The sequence below is a fragment of the Tilletiaria anomala genome (genome assembly GCF_000711695.1).
Source record: "Tilletiaria anomala UBC 951 chromosome Unknown K437scaffold_29, whole genome shotgun sequence".
Classification (NCBI taxonomy): domain Eukaryota; kingdom Fungi; phylum Basidiomycota; class Exobasidiomycetes; order Georgefischeriales; family Tilletiariaceae; genus Tilletiaria; species Tilletiaria anomala.
This window is the reverse complement of record NW_013546993.1, coordinates 99,183-120,267: the sequence shown is the minus strand read 5'-3', so window position 1 is coordinate 120,267 and position 21,085 is coordinate 99,183. Positions and strand designations below refer to the sequence as shown.

Genomic DNA, 21,085 nt, shown 5'->3' with positions numbered 1-21,085 from the left:
GATTTTCGAGAGTCTGGTTCTTCACCGACCATGCCGCTCGTGCCTCTGTCACGCGGAGTTGTTGCAGACGTGCACCCTTCCGGCTCGCTGGCGTCCATGCCCTCGCCCGTCTCTCTGTCCTCGTGGGGCTCGTCGGATCACCACAGGCAGGATAGTCAAGGATATGAGCGCTGGTCCAGCTCCTCAGGAGTCTCGCCGCCAACGCGTGCGACGAGCATCGAAGGCAGCAACTCGGAGCACCAACATCAGATGACGCCAGGTGCATCGAACAAGGACTGCGCGCTGCTGCGTTCAGTGGCGATTCAACACGGATCGCGCGGCTCAGTTCCTTCTTCCTCTGCCAGCATGGATCGCCACACGAGGATGATGGAGCAGATGCACCTCAGCGAGTCGGCAGGGCTGCACCAGCAGCATCCACAGCATCCGAGCATGTCGCCGCAGGCTCCGCTGCCTACTTCGGCACACACGCAACACCGGGCGTGGTACCCGCCCACGGACGCATACAGCCTGCCGCCGCAGTACGACTTGGCTCTGCAAGCACACCCTTCTGTGCTTCCGCAGCCATTATCAGGCCCATGGTCACCCTCACCGGTGGCTCGCACTGTCACGGTACCTCCCACAACAGGAGCATTCCATTCGAACGTCTACCCGCCTCAGCCAGGTATCGTGCCCTCACACATGGCACAGGGTCAGCGCATACGTCATGCTCACTCTCACTCGTGGCAGCAGCAGGGCACTCCCCTCATGCCGATGGGCGAAGCTGCCTTCCCACCGACGGATGTGCGTCACGCATCGAGAGTGCAAACGCAAGAGCTGGAGATGATGCGGCACGCGCATTTCTCCATGTCAGCGGAGGGCTCGCCAATGAGTCGCTCGGCTTCGCTGAAAGGAAAGGACGCCAAGACTGGCAAGCTGCCGGGACATGTTGCTCCAAAGTATGAGTGCCAGTGGTGCGGAAAGCGCTTCACAAGGCCTTCAAGTCTCAAGATTCACCTTCATGTGTGAGTTGAGCCGGACATGCGCTTATGTAGTGAGCTTATGCTGACACTCTCGCCTTTCTCCCTTGCTTCTGGTGCGCGATCACAGGCACACGGGCGAAAAACCTTTCGTCTGCGAAGTACCCGGCTGCGGCCGTTCGTTCAGCGTTCAATCCAATCTGCGCCGCCATCAAAAGGGTCACCAGATATCTGGTCTCGGGCGATCCGAGGAGCCGGGTGACGGTGGGGACTCTCCTGCGTCCATGCAAGGCGAGTTGGATTCAGAGATGATGGAAATCGACGAAAAACACACACCGACTCCAACGCCGACGTCAGCCTCTGCGCATCGCTAAGTAGCTGTACCACTGTGCTGCAGCATACTTTCGGTTTCACTATGGTCAAGTACCTTCGTTCATTGGCGCACCATTCGTGCGCCTTCATTTGCACATGTTCCTCCGGTGTCTACATCGGTACCTTACAGCATCCAGTAACGCATCGTCATCGCCCAACCGCAGCTCACTCTCCATCGTATCCTTTTCACCCTCCATACCCGCTCAGTCGCGCATGGCGCCTATTTTCGCTTGTTAAAATTGATGACAGCTGGTCTGTCTTCTGACGAGAGGGGATCCGTTGTCATCATACGGCGTCACCTGTCAAGCAAATCACCCTTATTTTCACGAATGTATAGTAGAGTTACGCGTCTGAAAGACAATGTATGCATTGGAAAGGAGTCGAACGGGAAGTGGTACGCATAAAGAGTGTGGCATTCAAAGCCAGGACGGGCCTGTCCAAGCAAACACGCGCTAAACGAGACGGACACTCCGTGCGGATGTTGGTGTCGCTGCGCCATGTGCCGTAGGTGTTTCTGCGTCTTCACCTTGAAGGTCTAGCAGCGAGAGTGCTCGCCTGAGAAGTCCGATCGTCAATCCGATCTCAACGTTCTCTGACGGGCTAGATGCCACATTAGACGCGGAGTGCGCAGCAGTAGCAGCAACGTTTGAGTTGTTAGTGTCCGCCGGTGCCGCTCCCCCGTGCTGTGCCGACTTGGCATCGTTCCATCCAAGACCTGTCATAACTCGCCAGATACGTTTCGGCGTCGGTACGTAGTCGTGGCTGATGACTGCTAGCGTCGCCTCGAATGCGATGAGGTAAATTATGATCAGCTCCATTCGGTGGGACGAGCGCTCGGTCAACAATGCCCTGATGACACCGAGAAGATTTTCGCAGTGGTCCAGCTTCTCGTTCAATGCACGGAAGCGCGGCTCGATGTCCAAAGATCGACAAATCTCGTCGTAATGATCTTTAAAGGGACGGAGCCAAAGGAAACATGTCTGAGTCACCCGATCATGTGGCAGTGGCAAGCAAGAAGCTGGACACGGACAACTCACATTCCATGGAGCCATTATCCCAATGGCCTTCTGGGTCATCCAGGAAGTTGTCTTTCCCTAAATTCGCCCTCTGACGCAACCTTAACAGCGTCCCCATCTTTCTGATCACCTCTTTGCGAGGCAACGGCACCTTCCCTGCCGCTTCCAGTTGCTCTGGAATGGAATTCACAGAAGAGAGGAACATGTCCAGCGCTTCTTCTTGTGCTGAAAGGCGTGCGGAACGCGCCAGGCCTTGCGAATAAGCAAGACGCGCGAGGAGCGGGGACCAGTCGGCTTCATCCGATGCTGTTCCTGCTGCGTTATTTGAGGTGGAAGATGATGCTATTTTTGATCTTGTGACATCCGCATCGATGCGCATTTCGGTAGTGGAGGTTTTGTTGCCTCTTGTCGACTGCACATGGGGTGCGTGCCCCAAGACAAGTACGTCCCCAACAATGCGAGTTGGTCTATCGGAACGAAGATGCGGTTTGCAGGAAAATGAGCACGACTCCTATGACGTTGTGACTCCGGCATGCATGCTCGCGATCGCACTCACTCATCTTCTCTCCACACCCATTCCATTCCCTCATCACCGATGTGATGATACTTCTCGTGCTCGACTGGCAGTTCGTCCGCAGCGCACGCCTTACCCTTGGTACTGGTCCTGGATGCAGGTCTTCCGCGAATTACGCTCCTTAGAAAACGATGACTTTGATCTTCTGAGAGCCCCCAAGTGACGTATGAGCCTGATCGAAAAATGAAAACCTCACCCGTCCCGGCTGCCGGTGTGATCTGTTGTTGCTGTGAAGTCTGTGAAGTGGTGGGATGAAAGTGCTGAGGCCAAAAAGGTATGTGGATTGCCTCATCATCCTCAAGCAACGTCCAGCCCGAGGGCAATCGACCACTGCGGATCAGAGCGTCAAAGTCGTACGAGTCCGCTGTTGCCCACGCCACAACTTCTTCAAGCTGAGACGGAGAAGGAAATATGCGCGCTTTCAATTGCGCTGCTGCTGAACTTGCGGATACAGATGCAGAATGCGATGTCCAAGGGCTTGAGGAATGCTGTTGCGGCAGATGTTGCTGCTGATTCTGCTCTGCTACCGCATTGCCCTTCGACGAATGGCCGGAATGCGTGCCTTCTTCGTCGGCGTGCGTTCGGCCAATTTGATCAGTGACACGCTCACTTGCTTGGATTACATCAAAACTCTGAGAGCGCTGCGATGCAGCTTGTAGCTGCTGACGAAGAGCTTTGGAAGCTTGGGCCTTGGCTTTCGCTGTTGGGAGTTTTGACCGAGTGCGATCCACAGCTGCGCGAGGGGTACCAGAGGCGGAAGACGCTGGTGGCGATGCTGACGTCGAGCCGGAGAGCGATTTGGTCACACGCGCAGTGCTGTTGCCCGGTATTAATGGTGCAGCTCTTAAATTGCTACCACTGGTACTGTTGTAGCGAGGTGTTCCTGTACTTGAGGCGATTACAAAAAGGTGGACGCGCGAGCTTGAGGTTCCTAACCGAGTCGGGCCCAGTCGTGCTCGGAGACAGGGCAGAAAGGCTGCTGCTGTGGCACGTTGCTGCGCCATTTTCAACAGTATGGTACGGCTGCTGAGCTTGCAAAGGAGCTCGTACGACTTCTTCCCTCCGATACTTTGAACGAGATGTTGCAGGTAGCCTTCGAGTTGCATACGGCGCTGCGATTATTTTCGCCCCCCACATACTTTAATTATAGATCGGCAACAAAATTGCAAGTGATGTGAAGGGTGACAGAAGGGCCGATGCTTATGTAAGCTGATTGTAAAGAGGCGAGCCTGATTGGCGATTGTGGGATCCGGGTTCTGGGGACTCTCATCTGTGACTGTGACAAGTCTCTTCGCGTGTCGCGTTTTTAAATACGCACATTGTGTTTGGAGTGTGTTGATCTCCTAGCTCTCCCACACTCTCCTCATCGCTTGGCCCTACAGCCCGCCTTTGTCAGAACATTCATGCTCACCATCAGATGCCGCTGCTATACCGGAAGAAGTAGACTACTTGGGCGTAAAGATGCTGCCAGCGTACGCCGGTCGACCTTACACTGGGGGGATTGTTCCCGGCGTCGCATATCCCTTTCATCGCGCAGCTCAATTGTGGTCCTTTTTGAATAACCGACGCATTGTTTCACATTAATCTGCACCAAATACAATTTTGAAGCAGTCAAGCAGCAGTAATCCAAAATGAAATACCTTTGCGTTGCCGAGAAGCCGTCCGTCGCCAAATCAGTCGCAGAGATCCTATCAGGCGGGCAGTTTCACAATCGCCCAGGCAAGGATCAATACTGTCGCAACTACGACTTCCAATACCGTTTTGATGATGTCGGCTTCGTAAACATGACCATGACTTCTGTCCGCGGACATCTTACCAACTCAGACTTTGAACCTGAGTATAGAAGTTGGAGGAGCTGCGACCCTAGTGCTCTCTTTGAGGCTCCAATCGTGACCTCCATTAGTGATGTCAGTTCTTTCCCTCGTCCCATGCATGGAACAAACCCACTGAATCAGTATAAATTCTGCATTCAGGATGCCAAACGCATCAGCAGAAACCTCGGCGACGAAGCACGCAACGCATCGATGCTGATCATTTGGACCGACTGCGACCGAGAAGGCGAGCATATCGGTGCAGAGATCGTCCGAGAAGTACGTAAGGCCAACCGCCAGATCGTGGTCAAACGCGCGCGATTCAGCGCGATCATTTCCAATCAAATCCATGCCGCTTGCCGAAATGCAGAGCAGTTGGATTGGCATGCTGCTTCCGCTGTCGAAGCCAGAATGGAGCTGGATCTGCGCATCGGCGCCAGCTTCACGCGCATGCAGAGCCTGAGGTTGCAAGCCAGGTTTCCCGCTGAGCTCGAATCGCAAGTCATAAGCTACGGGCCTTGCCAATTTCCTACGCTCGGGTTCGTCGTCGACCGATACGACAAGGTGGAGAATTTTGTCCCGGAGGCATTCTGGTACATCTCGCTCGAGCACCGGCTGCCAGCAAACCAAGGTGATCAAGGGGAAGGCAGAACAGGGACAGGCATGTCAACAGCCTTTACTTGGGAAAGAGGACATCTGTTCGATTATGCTATTGTCCAAATGCTGCATCGCCGCTGCCTTGCAGCTGCCGAGGCAGTCGTCACGAATGTGCAGAAAAAGCCCACAAAGAAATGGTGAGTGTATGCATACCTACTGCTGCTCGTTCCATATTGACTCTGTGCGCCATTACGTATACTAGGAAACCCTATCCTCTCACCACTGTCGAGTTGCAAAAGGCAGGCTCTCGCCTGCTTCATCTGGCTCCGAAGAAGGTGCTAGACGTGGGTGGCAACTATGATTGTGATTGACATGCACCGCACCTTCTAAGATCTTCCTCCTCTTCCAGATCGCCGAAGCACTTTATAACAAAGGATTTCTCTCCTACCCCCGTACAGAGACAGACACATACGATAAAGATTTCGACTTCCACTCTTTGATTGAAAAACAGCAGTCGAATGAGTCATGGGGCCATTATGCGCAGACTTTGAATGGCGACCGAGGCCACTTTGACCGACCACGCGATGGCAAGAAGAATGACCAAGCGCATCCTCCGATCCATCCCATCGCCCATGCACCGTCACTAGTTGGAGATGACAAGCGCGTGTACGACTACGTTACCCGACGCTTCCTTGCAAGCTGTTCGCGCGATGCCGTGGGGTGGCAGACGACCGTCACTGTTGAGATGGCTAGTGAGGGCTTCCAGGCAACTGGCCTAGTGGTCACAGAGCGGAATTTCCTCGACGTGTACCCTTACGAGAAGTGGGAGAGCAACGTCCTGCCCGACATCTACCAAGCTGGCTTCTCCTTTATCCCCACGCCTCCTGCCGGCGAGTGCGCTCTGAAAGAGGGGCAGACGACCCGGCCAAAGTTGCTTACGGAAGCGGATCTGGTCGGCTTGATGGACAAGAACGGTATTGGCACAGACGCGACAATTGCAGAACACATTACTAAAGTGATTGATCGGCAGTATGTTATGATGCAAACCGAAGGGAGGATCAAATATCTGGTGCCTTCAACGCTTGGTATCGGGCTCGTTGAAGGCTACAACAAAGTCGATCTGGAGAAGAGCCTCAGCAAACCTTTCTTGAGGAGAGAAGTGAGTCCAGATTAGGGTTTCCTGATTCAGCGACGCACGCCTTCGTGAGAATCTGATTATATTGCTCTGTGTGAGCAGACAGAGCATCGCATGGACCTCATCGCGCGCAACGAGCGGACAAAGCAGGAAATCATCGACGAAACACTGGACGAGTATCGTGCGGTGTTTGTCACCGTCAACTCGCGCTTCCAGACTCTCATCGATGTGAGTTCGCAAGGCCTGTAGAAAACTCCGAATCGATACAGTCACCTTATGCGCACCGGTCCTTGTCATGATTTAGAGCGTCGGCAAGTACTTTGGCGTGGAGGGTGGCGAAGAGAGCGGACAAGACGAGAACGCCTTTCTCGAATTCGGCAGCGATGGTGACGGAGGAGATGGGGGAGGAGCCGATGGTGGGCATGGAGGTGGTCGCCGCGGCCGGGCTCGTGGCAGCAGGCAGCCAGGAACTCGACCCTCACGAAGGCCGCACGGACGGCGAGACGCCAATGTCACGAGTCGTGAGGACGGTGTCGATGATGGCGACGACAAAGATGGTGGCTTCGGCGCTGGTCAACCACCACATAAAAGAGCTCGCGGTGAGCATCGGGCAGGGCCAGCGCCGACCTGTGCATGTGGAGAAGAGACTATCAGAAGGCAGGTCAAGAAGGATGGTCCGAACAAAGGGCGCTGGTTCTGGGCTTGCCACAGGCCCCGTGATGAGGCACAGTGTGACTTCTTCGAGTGGGCGGATGGCCCGAGCAAGCGCTCGTCAGCATCTGCATCGAGTGCCGCTGCCAACAATGCACGCCCAGCACGCCAAGCATTCGCATCAACCTCAGCAAGCACTGTGCAATCTGACAGATCCCCTCCACAGTGCCGGTGTCAGGAAGCATCCGTGGAGAGGACATCAGGCAAGGAAGGCGCGAATCAAGGGCGAAAGTTCTGGGCGTGCGCCAAGCCGCGGGAGGAGCAATGCGGATTCTTTGAATGGCTCGAAGGGCCATCATGCGCTTCTAAGTGCGGAGGACAGTATGGGCGCTCTGTCTCTTGTACGGGCGCAGGACAGACGGCACGAAGTTTGCAAGACGAAGGCGGAGAAGAAGACGCAAGGTACTGCAAGTGCAGTGAGCCTGCGGCTTTCTTGACCGTCGCCAAAGACGGGCCGAATCAGGGCCGGCGATTCTACGGCTGTGCCAAGCCGCGCGACGCTGGCTCGTGTGGCTTTTTCGAATGGGCTGACGAACCGCCGCGCGAGAGCGGCGGAAGGTGCGCTGGGCCCTCCAGTCTTGGACATGCGGGCAGAAACGGAGGTGCCGAGGGCTGGGCCTCCCGTTCGCGTGCCGATGATGCGGACGCGGAGAAACGAAGGTGTGATTGTGGCTTGGAAGCCGCCCTTAAGACAGTCTTCAAAGTGAGAGCATCTGTACAAAGGGTGCTCGCTGCCATGTTCGAATGTGTCGCTGAGCTGCTATTAATTACAGGAAGGACCCAACAAAGGTCGTGAATTTTGGTGCTGCTGCAAGGAGAGCGAACGCCTTCGCTGCAAGTTTTTCGAATGGGCAGACGGACAGGAGTCCCGCGGCGGCGGTGGCACGGGGAATCGGTCATCCATGTCTGCATCGCCTCAGCGTCCCGCTGGCAAGGACTACTCGGGGAGGAGCGGTAGTGGAAGCGCGCGGGGAAGTAGAGGTGGAGGGCGGGGGATAGGGGGGAGAGGGGGGAGAAAGGGCAGCGGAGGAGGGACAGTTGGCGGGGGTGCCGGCTCATGCTTCAATTGTGGGAAGAGGGGACATTGGGCATCAGAATGTCCAGTATGATAGTAGCGGCATCTTACTCTGTATAAATACACTTTATGTACCAGCTCTGACGATGCCGACGGCTCGTGGGGAGACAGTCAGTGTGCGATATTCATCGAGAGCTTGAGCACATCGAGTCTACCAAGCCCATCATTGACAATAAGGCGGCACAAGCTTCCGCATGGATGCAAGGCTTTGGCGACCTCGACGCCGAAGGTTGAAGGGGATGTCAACCAGTCCAAAGCGTCATCATGTTGAGGCATTGGCTCGTATCACCAAAGGAAATGCATTGTTGAGAAGAGATCAATGATCTCCCCAAAAAGCCAATGGACCCGAGCGGCGAGCAGTTTTCGGTCAAGGCACATCAGTGATGTTACGCAAGGGTACGACTTACATCCGAAGAGACGACACAGGATGAGTGGTTGCGAATTGTGCTCCGTCCTCCGAGTTCCCCAGTCCCGAATCTCGCTCTGACCAGACAATACACTTTACTCTCTCCCACTCCTATGATCCGTTCCTGCCTCTTGGAAGCTCCAATTGTCATGGAGTGAATTTATCCACAAGTTCCACCCATTTCGGGGTGCTGTTCCGATGACATGAGACGATGAGGTTAAGGCTGATCTACCACATGAATACCCCGCTTCAGCCAGGATCGAGGGCAATTGGCGCCAGCTCACAGGCCCCAACCTTACATGTGTTGACGTTGTCGTCGGCTCGCCTCACAACACTGTTCGGGACTGGATAGTGGACACTGTCCCCGGCCCTGCGGTATTTGCCAAGGGTATTTCGTATTTTGTATTTCAATTTTCGATACATACCCATCCGCAAATGGAGAGTGCGACCATCAATGTGATAGCCAACCAACCGCAGGCAGAGATCAAGCCCGCTCCACCCCGATTGACCGTAAAGTTGGGGCAACAATCTTCATTCAACTTTGAAACAAGCGCGCTAGAAATCCTCTTGCGGCCGAGCAGGAGGGGTAACCTGGAGCTCACCCAACGAAGGGAGGCAAACCTTGCATGCATTCGTATGGTGATGGTTCAATTTTTGCCTTTTCTGACATAAGGCAATATTCGTGTATCGCTGAATCATCTTTTGAGCATCATTGGCGCGAACTTCGACAAGCACAAGGGCGGCGGCGTGGCATGCATCCAGTGATCGATGCAATGCAGATTTTTCCTCGCCGATCATGGATTGAACAGCCCACTCCAGCTTCAGCTGCGATGCCCCCAGGGACGACTAGATTCATCCAGCCTAGGTCAAGGTCAAAGTCAAGAACTTCAACCTATTTCCCCCGGCTGCTTGTCGCATATCTGGTGGTTGCAGCCGGAAGCGTACCCACAACTGTAGCTGCAAGCTCCTCTTCGACCGTTCATAGCCTGCTCCTGTTCACCGCGACGGCAGGCTATCGGCATGACTCGATCCCGACCGCGATTGAAGTGATCACCGCGCTGGGAGATGTTACCCTACGGCCTACGTCCGTCGACGAGTCTGTCAAGGACGTGCGCTGGACCACGACACATACGGAAGATGGCAGCTTGTTCGAGCAAGAGGATTGGCTGAGGCAGTTTAGCGCCATCGTATTTGTGCATACCACCGATGTGGACCCGCCTGGTCAGTTGGGAATGAGTATCCCCCGTGACAGCCAAATTCGATACGGTTATTGATTTCCGCAACGTCAATCTCCTGCAGGCGTCGGAACAGTCCTGTCTGATGTCGGCGCTCGCAATCTCGGCCAATACATCAAGCAAGGAGGAAATTTCTGCGGAATCCACTCGGCTGCCAACACCCTCTATGCATATCCGTGGTACGGCCGCACAGTCGGAACCTTTTTCAGCTATCACGCAGCCCTGCAGAATGCTGTAAGTATCGCTCCGCTGGCATACCGACTGTCGCAATTGTTGACTTCCTGAAATATTACAGAGCATCGAACGCTTGACCACAACTTTCCCGGCAACGTCCACCTTGCCAAAGATGCTGAACTTGACCGAAGAGATCTACTCGTTCCGTTCGGATCCGCGACAGCTGCCCTCGTCAGCTACTGTGCTGCTAACTCCGGTAGCGGGCTCGTACTCAGACACGGGCAAAGCGCCATACCAGGGAACGCCGCACCCGCTCGCATGGTACCGTGAGGGGGATTTGCTGGCCGACATCTCCGATGGAGATGACGCACGCGGCCCCGTCATCCCTGCTTCTGCGAACCTGTCAGGTGGCGACAATGCCTTGCGGAGTGGTGGCGGCGGGAGGAGCTTCTATACGAGCTTGGGACACACCAACGAGACATGGCGCACGGATGAGTTCCAAGCGCATATATTTGGTGGTATTGCATGGGCGATGGCGCTTTCGTGAGGTTTGATGGAACCCGCCGGCAGACACGAAAAGCAACTCATTCTTTCGCTTTCGCTCCCTCTTGTTCTCCGCAGCAACACATCTTCGACCGCAGCGAATGCATCGTCAAGCTCGACAGGCAGTAGCACCGCCAATTATCACAATGCGGTATTGGCTTTACGTCCCTCTTGGGTCTTGTTTGCGGCTACGCTTCCTTGCTTTGCCTTTGCTTTAGCACTCTTGCAACTGTGATATTCACTCGCGTTTGCTAGTCACCTGCATCACGATTTCTGCCTTCGGGTCATGCCTCCTGCCACCCATCCTCGTCCTCGTCGTCCCGGACATTATTTGGGTCCAGAATGTCAGAAATGTCGCTGCTTCCTGCGCCTGGTACACCTAAGCGTTTGAGCGCTTCGTCGTCATGGAACTTGGACAAGTGTCGCGATCCTGAGTCGCATAGAATTGTCACGACGACAGGAGCGTCTGACAACAGCCAGCCTCCACGGTGCTTTCTCTTCTTGAGTTTCAAGGCCGTGCGCACTGCTGCGACGCAGTTGACAGCTGACGATGATCCTAGGAAAAGACCGTCACTGTTCCGTTGTAATAAGTGAAAATTTCAAGTCAATTTCCTCAGCGTCTGTTTTGGGCGATGGACCTCGTGCTATAGAGCTCACTTCAGCACCAGATGCCTGCCCATTCTTGCCGCCTCGTCGTCCGTCACTCGCTCTGCGTCATCAATGCACCGGAGTCCCAACTCCAAGTTGTGCGTAAGCCTGTTGATGCCTATGCCCTCGACAACGGTATCAACTTGATGTCGTCTGCGCGTGCCTTCCTTCTCCGTCGCATTGAACATGACGCCGTATTTAACGCGATTATACAGGCCGCTCCCTTGTGGGTCAGCCAGCACGACATGTACGTCGGCCTGATCGGTATGATGCTCGAGAGCGCAGGCTCGCTTCAAATATGCAGCGACGCCAGAGAGAGTTCCGCCGGTTCCTGCGCCTGCAACAAAAGCGTCCAGCATCCCGCCGGTCTGCTGCCAGATCTCTGGACCCGTGTTGTTAAAGTGTGCCCAAAAGTTGGATGAATTCTCAAATTGGTCGGCAAAGAAGCCTCGTGCGCTTCGCTTAAGAGCATCTGGATCGTCATTTTTCTTCGCGTCTTCATGAGTCGAAGTGAAATCGGCCTTGGTCGTGACTACAACGTTAGAGCGCACCGCGGACGAGGCTACCACAGAGCTCCCTAATCGGACTTCGCCATCGTCTTCCTTGTCAGCGGCGGCAGGAATGCCCCCGACTGAATCGTGACCGGAAGCGACCACCGAAGTCGGGAAGAAGCCTTTGCTGTCGCGACTAGGGTGGGGACCAATAAGTTCCGCCATGCCGAATGCCTTGGCCTGCTTGCGGGCCTCGTTCACAAACTGCCACGAAACGGTCAGGAACAGCGTTTACAAACATGAATTTACGGGTTCTCTCACATGCTTCGGATCCGCGATCACTCTTGGCCGCACTGCCTCAATTTCTGCGCCAAGTTTCCGGAGCAGCTCGACCTTCTCTGTGGCGACATCGTCTGGAATGACCTGCCAATCGTGAGAGTGAGAGACTGTGAGGCATGCGTTCATTGGACAGACATAAAATGAGACTTACAATGTGGCAGCGATATCCCTTTGCTCGCGCCAGGGTAGCTAGCGAAATCCCTGTACTTCCTACAGTGCCTTCAAAGATACACGAACCTGTATGAGGGTGCAACAGTCCCTCCTCTTCGGCGTCGTTAAGAACTGCGGAACCGCGGCACGTCTTCAGCAAGCACATAAATACATTGTGGGAACAATGACCCACTTTGTAGAGCTACTCGATCCTTAGGACTTCCTGCAGGGTTCAGGAACTCAGCTTTCCCCTGTCAATGTACCGTGCGTCAGTCACAACCACGAGTGAAGCGACGCATGTGAAAAATGCTCTCACCAGGATTTCACAACCCGTTGCATCACTGAGACTGTTGATTCTCATTAGAGGTGTGTTTCCAATCAAGCCTTCGATACCTCGAACCACCTCCCCGCTGCGGACCTCGATCGTTCCTTTTCGGATGCGTCTCATCTGCGCCTCCGACTCGAAACTGCTCCCTTCTCCCATTTTGGCTGCGTCCATGCTTGAATCAAGACCATACTTCCTGAGCCTCTTTTTTCTTCGCCTCTTGTCTCTTCTTTCGGCCAGATACATGACTGTGGTCAGCGAGCCAAGCGAAAGAACGAGGCCGGATATGAAGCCGACAACGAAAGCGGACCGACGATGCCGCTCGAAAGCGGTGGTGACATGCTTGAGAGGTGTCTGTTGCGCAAGGTGTTGCAGCGTCTTACCCCTATTGGACGCCATGTTGACCTTCGACCCAGATCAAGACAATGGACTATCTGAGAGCAAGGTAATCAATAAGACGCGTGAAGAGCATGCAGTTTGCATCAAGGAGCAACGGATTCCAAAATCGAGTCTGGAGCTTTGGCCGTTCCGCGAGTTCTACCACGCCAGCGAAGCGACGCCTTCGCGAGATGTGGCCTTTGCACCCCTACAACTGCGCGCGTGCTATACAGGCCGACGACTGAGATGCAAAGCAAAGGAAAGAACGGCAATTGCCGTAATGAAACCAAAACAGCAGCAGCCGTCTGTAGAGCCGTCAGCATCATCGACCATCGAGTCCATTCTAGCCAGCCTTGTGGGATATTGGCTGGTCGCAGGGGATGCCCGGTTTTCGGTGCAACATGTCCCCTGTGTTTTCAACCAACGCTTCGCTATCCTTCCTCGACGTCATGAGGTGCCCATGTTGAGCCTTGACTGCACTTTGGATCAGGACACTAGGTTCCAAAATTCTGGAACCATTTAGTTTCAACGCTGATTCGACTTGGCTACAGTGCACCTGCTAGGTCACCTTCTTTCTATACAATGATGATTGGAGGTAGAGTCCAGCGATGCGCAGTGTGCGCGGCGCAAGCCTCCCGTGCCCAACAGGCACTTCAAGTCGTGAAGGCTAGTTTTGCCAGTGAGTGGTACATGTTTCTCATCTGCAAGGACATATCTAAATATTGCTCGGGATGTGGCGCAAATTTGCACCTGCGGTCGCCTTTTCCACTAGCTTCCTCGAGGCGAATGGAATCCAGGGGCAGCTCGACGAACGGTGATGCGGACCTGCTTGCCCTATTGAAAAGCGAGCTCAAGAACAGCATGAAGGCAAAGGATGCGAATGCCAGTGGAGTATTCAGGGTAGGTCACGCATTGTTTGCCGCCTGCTTCCGGGCTTTGTTGAGCGCCTTTGCTAAGCTTTGTGTTTGATGATTTCGGCAGGCTCTTCTCTCCGAATTCCAATATGCAGAGAAACAGGCTTCCGCTTCAGACAGCAAATCACCCCAGCCAAGCATCATCTCTATCCTCCAGAAAGCTGTTACCAAACGACAAGAAGCAGCAGCGCAATACCGCGCCGCTAAGCCATCCCCGCGAGAGGACCTCGCAGCAAAGGAGGACGAGCAGATCGAGCTGATCAAGAAATTCCTGCCAAAAGAGATGACGCGCGAAGAGATCATGCAAATCGTGCAGCAAGTGATACAGGAACTTGGCCTCTCCGGCGAGGGGAAGCAGATCATTCCGGTAAAAGGTGCGATGGGCAAAGTCATGGGGGAATTGAGCAAACGACTGGATAAGGGCAAAGCACCCGGGCAGGTCGTCAGCGCTGTCGTCAAGGAGCTCCTAGGATCAAAGTGACTAAAAACTAGATCTGTCCAGGCTCATACCGTTGAGGTCTTAATTTGCGCCTTCTGGTAGAGGAGAAGAGACATGCTCGGAGAACGTCAAGCATTGCTTTGGCTTGCCTGAATATATAACATCTTGCGAATCGTTGGGTGTGGTAAATTCATCAGGAATCCAATCATGCGAATGCCTCCAGTCCATGATTGATGCCACTACTCCACCAAGGGATGCATTATGATCCCTTAACCGTCCTCGCTCACCAGACCGTCACTATGTAGATATGTAGTGACCTCGTTCGGAAACAAGAGCCTTCGTCGAATGTGAGGATCCATCTGCATTCGATCACGGTCAAAAAGTAGTGAGGTCGAAATGGAGAGTGTATAGAACCCTACTTTCTGAATTGTCGGCTGCTTGTTCGGCTGCGAAATCTCCCCTTATGTCGCAGCGTTGGCGATGTATTTATTGTTCGAATAATTTACGGTTACGTCTGTGCGATATATAGTTTCTCTGGTTGGTAGGAAGCTAGCGCTTCAAACCCGTCCCAATATGTCCTCGTCCGAAGTGGAAAAGCGAGAGAAACTGCTACAAGCGTCGCCTGGTGGAAGGCAACCGGAAGGCAAACGAGTCGCTTATCTCGTCTCGCCGGACCTGATTCGATCTTCCGACGCTCTTGTTTGTCATCCCGGGCGGTCATCGTGTGTGCACAGTCTTGTCTACCATCTCGGCCTTCTGGACCCTGCAGAGACATCAGAGCAACCTGTGAAAGAAAGCTCGAACAGCTCATCATGTGCCTCCAGCGATGGTGGAGAAGAAAGTGAGCTCGCTGAACTCAAGCGCATGCTCGATCCCGATGCCAGCTATATTTTTCCCGAGCAAGGCTCCAAGCCATCAGAACACAGGCGCGCAAAACTCGTCATCTCGCCTCTCGCATCCGACGAACAGCTCATGGCTTTTCATGATACCTGCTATGTCAAGGCACTCCTCGGAGAAGCGTCCTTGAAAGGGGACACCAGTGAGGGACACGAAGCAAATTCGGCCCTTGCATCTCCGACCAAACGACCGCGCTTTGATACCAAGTCCAAGGCTAATGTGCAGAGCCAAAGCAAGAGAGAATCTCAGTTTGGCCTGGAAGACGTCAGTCTTCGCATGCAGCATTCCTAACTATGGGCCCCAATCCTGACGGCTGAGATGTTCACCCTTCTGATTTGCTTTAGGACTGCCCCCGCTTCCCGCTTCTTGCGCAACATGTGCGAACTGTCGCAGGAGCTACGATTCATGCTGCCGACCTGCTAGCGAACCATCAGGCGGATGTTACAATCGTGTGGGACGGAGGAAGGTGAGGGCCACGTACTTGTCTTGATGGAGTTAGGTGAGACTGGCGGCTCGCTTAAGGGATCGCGCTCTTGCGCCCCATTTCACCCAGACATCATGCGCACAGAAGCAAAGCGGCAGGTTTCTGCTACGTGAATGACATCGTGCTCGGAATTCTCGCTCTCAAAAGGCCTCGAAAAGTGCCGCAGTCGAGAAACGTGGGGTCTGGCAGCAGGAAACAGAAGACCATACTAACGCGTTTCGAGCGTGTGCTCTACTTAGACTTGGATCTACACTGGGGCGATGGGGTTGTCAGTGTTCTTTTACATCTGCAACTTCCCTGCCGAATAGTATTGACGATATTTGCTGACTGCAATTGTCTAGGAGCAAGCATTCTATTCGAGCTCGTCCGTGTTAACCCTCTCTGTACACCACCACGCTCAAGGATTCTTTCCTTGCCGTGACACCCGCGAGAGTGCAAACGGATCTTTTCAAGTGTCAAGCGGACCAGAAAGCGCACCGGCACATGCGCTCAGCCTCCCCTTGAGACCTGGTGCCACGTCGGAAACTCTATCCGCTGTGTATGCGTCGTGCATCGATCCGATTATCGAGACATTCGAGGTGAGTTCTGATGGCGCTTGATCCGAGGACTCCCATCCCACCTACAGACAATTTGGAATCTGTTGTATTTTGAACATCGGCTCGACCGCTCCAGCCGCAGGCAATTGTGGTACAATGCGGCACGGACGGTGCCGCCGGAGACCCACACGGTGTATGGAACCTCTGCTCTGCAGGATATCTCGACGTGATTGGGAGAATTCTCAAAAGGGACAAAGCGACACTCCTGCTGGGAGGAGGTGGGTATGACAGTCCCAACGCAGCTCGTGTGTGGGCGGGCGTGACCAGCCTGGCGCTCCAACATGGCGAGAACAAGGACCTTGAGTCCATCCGTTTCGAACTGCTCGCCAAGAAGGTACCGGATCAAACCTTCTGGTCGGAAATGAGCGGAAACGATTCACTGAAAGTACATGCGGGGGAAATGAAGAATGAGAATGACGAGCAGTACCTTCAACAACTGGCAGATAGATTTGAGCATTACAAGAGTCTGTTGACAAAGTGGCGCCAGGAGCGCAAGTGATGTACTAGGAGTGTATCAAAATGCAAGGAAGCAGTGCATCTGTGCTGAGAAATCCAAAAGCAGAGGGAGCGTGCGCTGCGATAAATAACTACGGATCTTGCCCAAAGGACCAAATCTTGATTTCGGCATCATCGCTGCCGCTGACGATCTTGTCGTCGCCGAGCGCGATACAGGTAACGGCGGCGCGATGACCGACGAGCGTGCTGGTGCAGTGAGCCGAGTCGCGGTCCCAGATTTTGATCGTGCGGTCGTGGCTGGCGCTGACGATGCGCAGCTTATCCACGTCGACGCCCCAGATGCCCTCGATGTGCCCAAAGAGCGAGCGGATGCAGCGGCCTGTGCGAACATCGAAGATCTTGAGCGTGTTGTCCAGTGAGCCGGACAGCAGGACCGGACGCGGGCGCGAGCAGGTGCGTTGGCGCGCGGGCGACTTGGAGTCTGAGCGCTTCTTGCTACCCGCGAGCGCGGGTTGGTCGTGCTGGTTGCGGATGTGCGGCGCGTTCGATGCCCGGCCGAGGCGTGCGTCGTTGCTGGCGCCGCTCTCAAACTCAGATAGGCCACCGTCAATGTCGCTCATCTCGGCGTCGAAAGGGAGCAGCGGGACGAGCCCAGCGGCGCTGAGGCGATCTTGCAGCTTGAGCAGTTGCGGCGGTATGCCACGCTCCGACGCGGAAGGGTCGAGGGAAGGCCTACGGTGCTGCTCTGCGAAGGGCGCACTTCTCGTGCCTGCTGCTGCTGAGCGTGCTGAGGTGGAAGCAACAGCGGCTGCTGCGCTGTAGAACAGTTCCGGTAGGTCCGGCTGGTTCGTGTTCGGCGCCCGCCCGCCAGGTACATTCGGAGGGTTGTATCCGCAGTGCGCACTCGTGTCTCCATTCTGCATGCTCAAGGGAGAAGGGCCGCGCCCGCGCGCGTCTCCGTCTTCGCCGTCGCTCCCGCGGCCTCGAGCCTCGCGACCGCGCCGATCAGCGTCGGGCTTGCCCGCCACGGGACCACTAGCGGCGCCACGGCTCAGCTTGAGCACGGCGTCCTCATCGAGCATGACGAGCTTGATGCTCTGTACCTGTCCGACGTGTCCTTCGTACGTCATCAGACACTCTTTGTGCTGCAGGTCCCACAGACGGATCGTGCAGTCGTCCGAGGCGGAGAAGAGAAAAGTGGGCGGCGTGTCCTCCGCGTTGGCGTTGCTGTCTGCGATGGGCTCGCTGGCGCTGCCATTGCTGCTGGTGGCGCTGCTGTTTGCGATGGCTTTCTTCGGCCCGGACCACAGCTGTACAGCATTGATCCAGTCCTCGTGCCCTTTCAGCGTGAAGCATGTGCCAGTCTTGAAGTTCCAGACCTTAATGTTGCTGTCCTGGCTGCCGCTCGCGAGGATCTGGTCGTTGTAGTGCAGGCAGACGATACCGGCGGTGTGCCCCTCGAGCGTGCGGATGAGCTGGCCGGAGCGCCAGTCCCAGATCTTGAGCGTGCGGTCCATGCTGCCAGTAATAAGCTTGGCCTCGTCGAACTGGAGGCAGCGCACGCCGCGCGTGTGGCCCTTAAGCACGCGCAGTTCCTTGCCTGTCTCGAGGTTCCAAACGCGCGCCGTGCGGTCGTAACTGCCAGTAATGAGGATGGGAAATGCGGGGTGCGTGAGCGCCTCGCTGAACTGCAAACACATGATGCCATCGGTGTGCCCTTGCAGTGTGCGCACGGTGTAACGCCCGGCGCGCCAATTGCGCTCGATCATCAGGCGCTCGCAGTACACCGACTTCCATGGCCGCGTCAGCGGCTGCACCTGCGCGCCGGTGGTCACGGGCGAGATGAGCGCGGTTGCGACGTTTGGATCATCGCTGCCGCTGCTGCTGGTGCCTGAGCTTGCGCGTGCGGATCCCGTGCAGTGCCGCTTTGCGGCTCGTTCGCTTTTCGAAGCTTGCGTGCCGCTGCTCGACGCAACAGGCGAGGGCGGCCGCGAAGCAGCACCGTGACGCTTCTCGAGGGCCGCCGCATTCGCAGCTGCTGTGATATTGCGCTTGAGATTGCCATTGCTACTGGTGGTAGTGGTAGTGCTGGCGCTGGCGCCGGTGCCGTCGCTATCGCTGGTGGTCTGCGACTGTTGCGCTGCAGCGAGTGAAGAGGTCGAGGGAGCTGTGTTACTCTGCGCTTGCGCATGCTGTTGTTGTTGGTGCTGTTGCTGCTGAGGCGGGTACGCTGCAGCGGATGTCTTGATCTTGCGCCTGCGCTTCTTGTCGTTGAGCAGGGGGAGGCCCCAGCCGCACTTTTCACACTTGCGCTCAATATGCTGCTCGCACATATTGCGCCACAGCAGATCGTCATCCGCAAGTTCGCGCCAAGCGCGGCTGACCTGCGCGGCGCGGCCGAGGGTGATGGCGTCGGTAAAGCTGAGGACCTTGAGCGCGACCTCGCGCGGGAACAGGCTGAACGGGTCAATGCGGATCGCCAGCGCAAGTTCCGATGAGAGCAGTGAGAGCTGCGAGAAGCAGCACATGGTCAGGATACCCTGCAGAATCAGTGCGCGGCGCGCGTTCGACGAGCTGCTGAAGATCGACCAGACCGAGTTGACCGCGCGCTGGTCCGCGAGCGGGAGCGATTCGATCGACTGTAGGACCAGAACGTGCAGCAGAAAGGCAAGGTATATACGTCAGCGAGCAGTCTCGTTGAGGGCAGCTAAGCGTTAAGCCAACACAAGTGACGGCTAGAAACGAAGAAAAGAATGCCGAAGAAAGAAGGGAGGAATGCAGGTGGAAAAGAAATGTGCCGCATCTTCTATAACAGACGTCCCACTTTACCCGAGCCCCGACCTTTCCACAAACACAAAGGAGAGGGAGGGAAGGTGGTCAAGCAAGGACGCCGTCTCAAACTGTGCGCCTGAAGAGAATTTGATCTGGCAAGCGTGACAAGTGCATAACCTCCTGGGAGACCCAAGCCGTAAAGCAAGGGAGTAGAGGTAGCATAATAAAAGCTTGCGGCTGCGTGTGCGGCAGTGCCCGGGGGGTAGGGGGGGAGGGAGAGGCAAAAAACGGAAAAAGAGAAAGAGAGACAAACGAAGTGGGAGCAAACAGCAACTGACCTTTTGCAGCTTGGCGGTGGTCCCTTCGTCCGCCATGCGCTGGTGCCGCACGCAGAGCTTGCGGCTCGGTGACGGTACGAGCGGTGTCGTCCCCGCTGAGGTTGTTGCTGTTGCTGGTGCAAGAAATATCCCTGCTCCTGCGTCTGGTTCGAGCGCTGCTCCGACCCCGGGGGCGGATTGGAATGGTTGGGAAGGCAGGACCGCGGCCGCGTTACCGGCGGCAGTCGCCGTGGTGGGCGGGAAGTAGTCGCTATATCGCTGAATCGATGCCTGGAAGGAGCTGGAGGAGGAAGGCTGCTGCACATTGCTGGGAGGTGCAGCCCCAGCCCCAGCACCGACGGCGATGGGTGCAGTTGCGGCTGTGAGCTGCGCGACCATCGGGTGCGAATGCCCAGTGGCACAACTGAGAGGCTGTTCCTGCTGAGTCGTTGCACAAGCCGCCACAGCGGTCGTGGCCATCTGTTTTACAGTTACGCCTGCGTTTCTGCTTGCCTCACCTCGGCCTTGGAGGAAGGATTCGTCCCAAGACAGCGCGTCCTGCCTGCTCTTGCCCGCTACGGTGGGGGCGGGACACGGTTGCGCGATGCCGGCTGCTGCAGACGAGCTGGCGGAGAAGAGGCTGCGCAGGAGTGGCGCGGATGGGCGTGGTGGGAGCAGCAGGCTGAGTGTCTCTGGTGTTGACGAGGGGTTGAATGACTGCGAGTTGCAGTCTTGGTCTTCTCTGCTGCTTGCGTTTCCTTGCTGCCAATCTGCTTCTACCGAGTGCTGGGTGTGGAGAGCGGGTTGATGACGGTACAGTTGATGCTGCTGCTGCAGATCGCCGATACGAGACGTAGTAGCAGCAGCGGGTTCATGAGGCCTTTCTGGTGGCGGCGCGGCCGTCTCTGGCGCCATTTTGGCAGACGGCAGGCTGGCTGGTGCTCATGAGCACCAGCTGCCGTCCGAGCTGTGTGGGCGTGAGCGTGGTGTCCCCATCGGCAGTGCAGCAGGCCAGGCAACCAGCTGGGGCAGAGAGGGATCAATAGCCGGGGAGGGGGGGAAGGAGGGATTGGGGAACGGGTTTGCGTCCGTGTTTGCGTTTGTGTTTGCGTGTGGTATTGCAGTTGAGTGCCAGCGCTGCTTGGCCTGGCGGTGGACAGAGTAGAGTCAGTCATTCACCCGCAGTCAGCCATCACACCATCACACCATTTCTCCTCTCGCTGGCAGAGTCTCCAGTCGGGACAAGAAGTGGCGAGCTCAGCAGTGGGCGATGG

General features: G+C 55.8%; 8 protein-coding genes across 8 annotated transcripts; 5 read left to right on the top strand and 3 right to left on the bottom strand.

Annotated features, from left to right (window-relative positions):
* Window positions 1-864: 864 nt before the first annotated feature.
* Window positions 865-1,330, top strand: K437DRAFT_223075 (uncharacterized protein; the record flags this gene model as incomplete). Its single annotated transcript, XM_013388441.1, has 2 exons — window positions 865-1,001; window positions 1,087-1,330. The coding sequence occupies 2 exons, from the start codon at window positions 865-867 to the stop codon at window positions 1,328-1,330; spliced, it is 381 nt and encodes a 126-aa protein (XP_013243895.1).
* Window positions 1,331-1,415: 85 nt separating this feature from the next.
* On the bottom strand, window positions 1,416-4,013 carry K437DRAFT_234705 (uncharacterized protein). Its single transcript, XM_013388440.1, has 3 exons — window positions 2,901-4,013; window positions 2,366-2,811; window positions 1,416-2,277 (listed from the first exon to the last, which is right to left on the bottom strand). Exons 1-3 carry the CDS (start codon window positions 3,920-3,922, stop codon window positions 1,781-1,783), a joined length of 1,965 nt encoding a protein of 654 aa, XP_013243894.1. The 5' UTR covers window positions 3,923-4,013; the 3' UTR covers window positions 1,416-1,780.
* Window positions 4,014-4,286: 273 nt separating this feature from the next.
* On the top strand, window positions 4,287-8,281 carry K437DRAFT_246015 (prokaryotic type I DNA topoisomerase; the record flags this gene model as incomplete). Its single annotated transcript, XM_013388439.1, has 7 exons — window positions 4,287-4,825; window positions 4,892-5,523; window positions 5,589-5,670; window positions 5,736-6,485; window positions 6,564-6,689; window positions 6,766-7,875; window positions 7,946-8,281. The coding sequence occupies exons 1-7, from the start codon at window positions 4,550-4,552 to the stop codon at window positions 8,279-8,281; spliced, it is 3,312 nt and encodes a 1,103-aa protein (XP_013243893.1). The 5' UTR covers window positions 4,287-4,549.
* A 1,202-nt stretch (window positions 8,282-9,483) lies between these two features.
* On the top strand, window positions 9,484-10,609 carry K437DRAFT_223113 (class I glutamine amidotransferase-like protein; the record flags this gene model as incomplete). Its single annotated transcript, XM_013388438.1, has 3 exons — window positions 9,484-9,874; window positions 9,953-10,122; window positions 10,184-10,609. The coding sequence occupies 3 exons, from the start codon at window positions 9,484-9,486 to the stop codon at window positions 10,607-10,609; spliced, it is 987 nt and encodes a 328-aa protein (XP_013243892.1).
* Window positions 10,610-10,889: 280 nt separating this feature from the next.
* Window positions 10,890-12,957, bottom strand: K437DRAFT_223059 (PALP-domain-containing protein; the record flags this gene model as incomplete). The annotated part of the gene is made up of 7 exons (XM_013388437.1): window positions 10,890-11,178; window positions 11,263-11,839; window positions 11,942-12,008; window positions 12,066-12,167; window positions 12,235-12,365; window positions 12,427-12,484; window positions 12,550-12,957. The coding sequence occupies 7 exons, from the start codon at window positions 12,955-12,957 to the stop codon at window positions 10,890-10,892; spliced, it is 1,632 nt and encodes a 543-aa protein (XP_013243891.1).
* Window positions 12,958-13,722: 765 nt separating this feature from the next.
* Window positions 13,723-14,331, top strand: K437DRAFT_267843 (GatB/YqeY domain-containing protein; the record flags this gene model as incomplete). Its single annotated transcript, XM_013388436.1, has 2 exons — window positions 13,723-13,836; window positions 13,918-14,331. 2 exons carry the CDS (start codon window positions 13,723-13,725, stop codon window positions 14,329-14,331), a joined length of 528 nt encoding a protein of 175 aa, XP_013243890.1.
* A 486-nt stretch (window positions 14,332-14,817) lies between these two features.
* Window positions 14,818-16,814, top strand: K437DRAFT_234693 (Arginase/deacetylase). The gene is made up of 5 exons (XM_013388435.1): window positions 14,818-15,450; window positions 15,531-15,652; window positions 15,740-15,938; window positions 16,012-16,248; window positions 16,343-16,814. The coding sequence occupies exons 1-5, from the start codon at window positions 14,863-14,865 to the stop codon at window positions 16,763-16,765; spliced, it is 1,569 nt and encodes a 522-aa protein (XP_013243889.1). The 5' UTR covers window positions 14,818-14,862; the 3' UTR covers window positions 16,766-16,814.
* On the bottom strand, window positions 16,695-20,945 carry K437DRAFT_255829 (WD40 repeat-like protein). The gene is made up of 2 exons (XM_013388434.1): window positions 19,833-20,945; window positions 16,695-19,361 (listed from the first exon to the last, which is right to left on the bottom strand). Exons 1-2 carry the CDS (start codon window positions 20,724-20,726, stop codon window positions 16,854-16,856), a joined length of 3,402 nt encoding a protein of 1,133 aa, XP_013243888.1. The 5' UTR covers window positions 20,727-20,945; the 3' UTR covers window positions 16,695-16,853.
* Window positions 20,946-21,085: the final 140 nt, after the last annotated feature.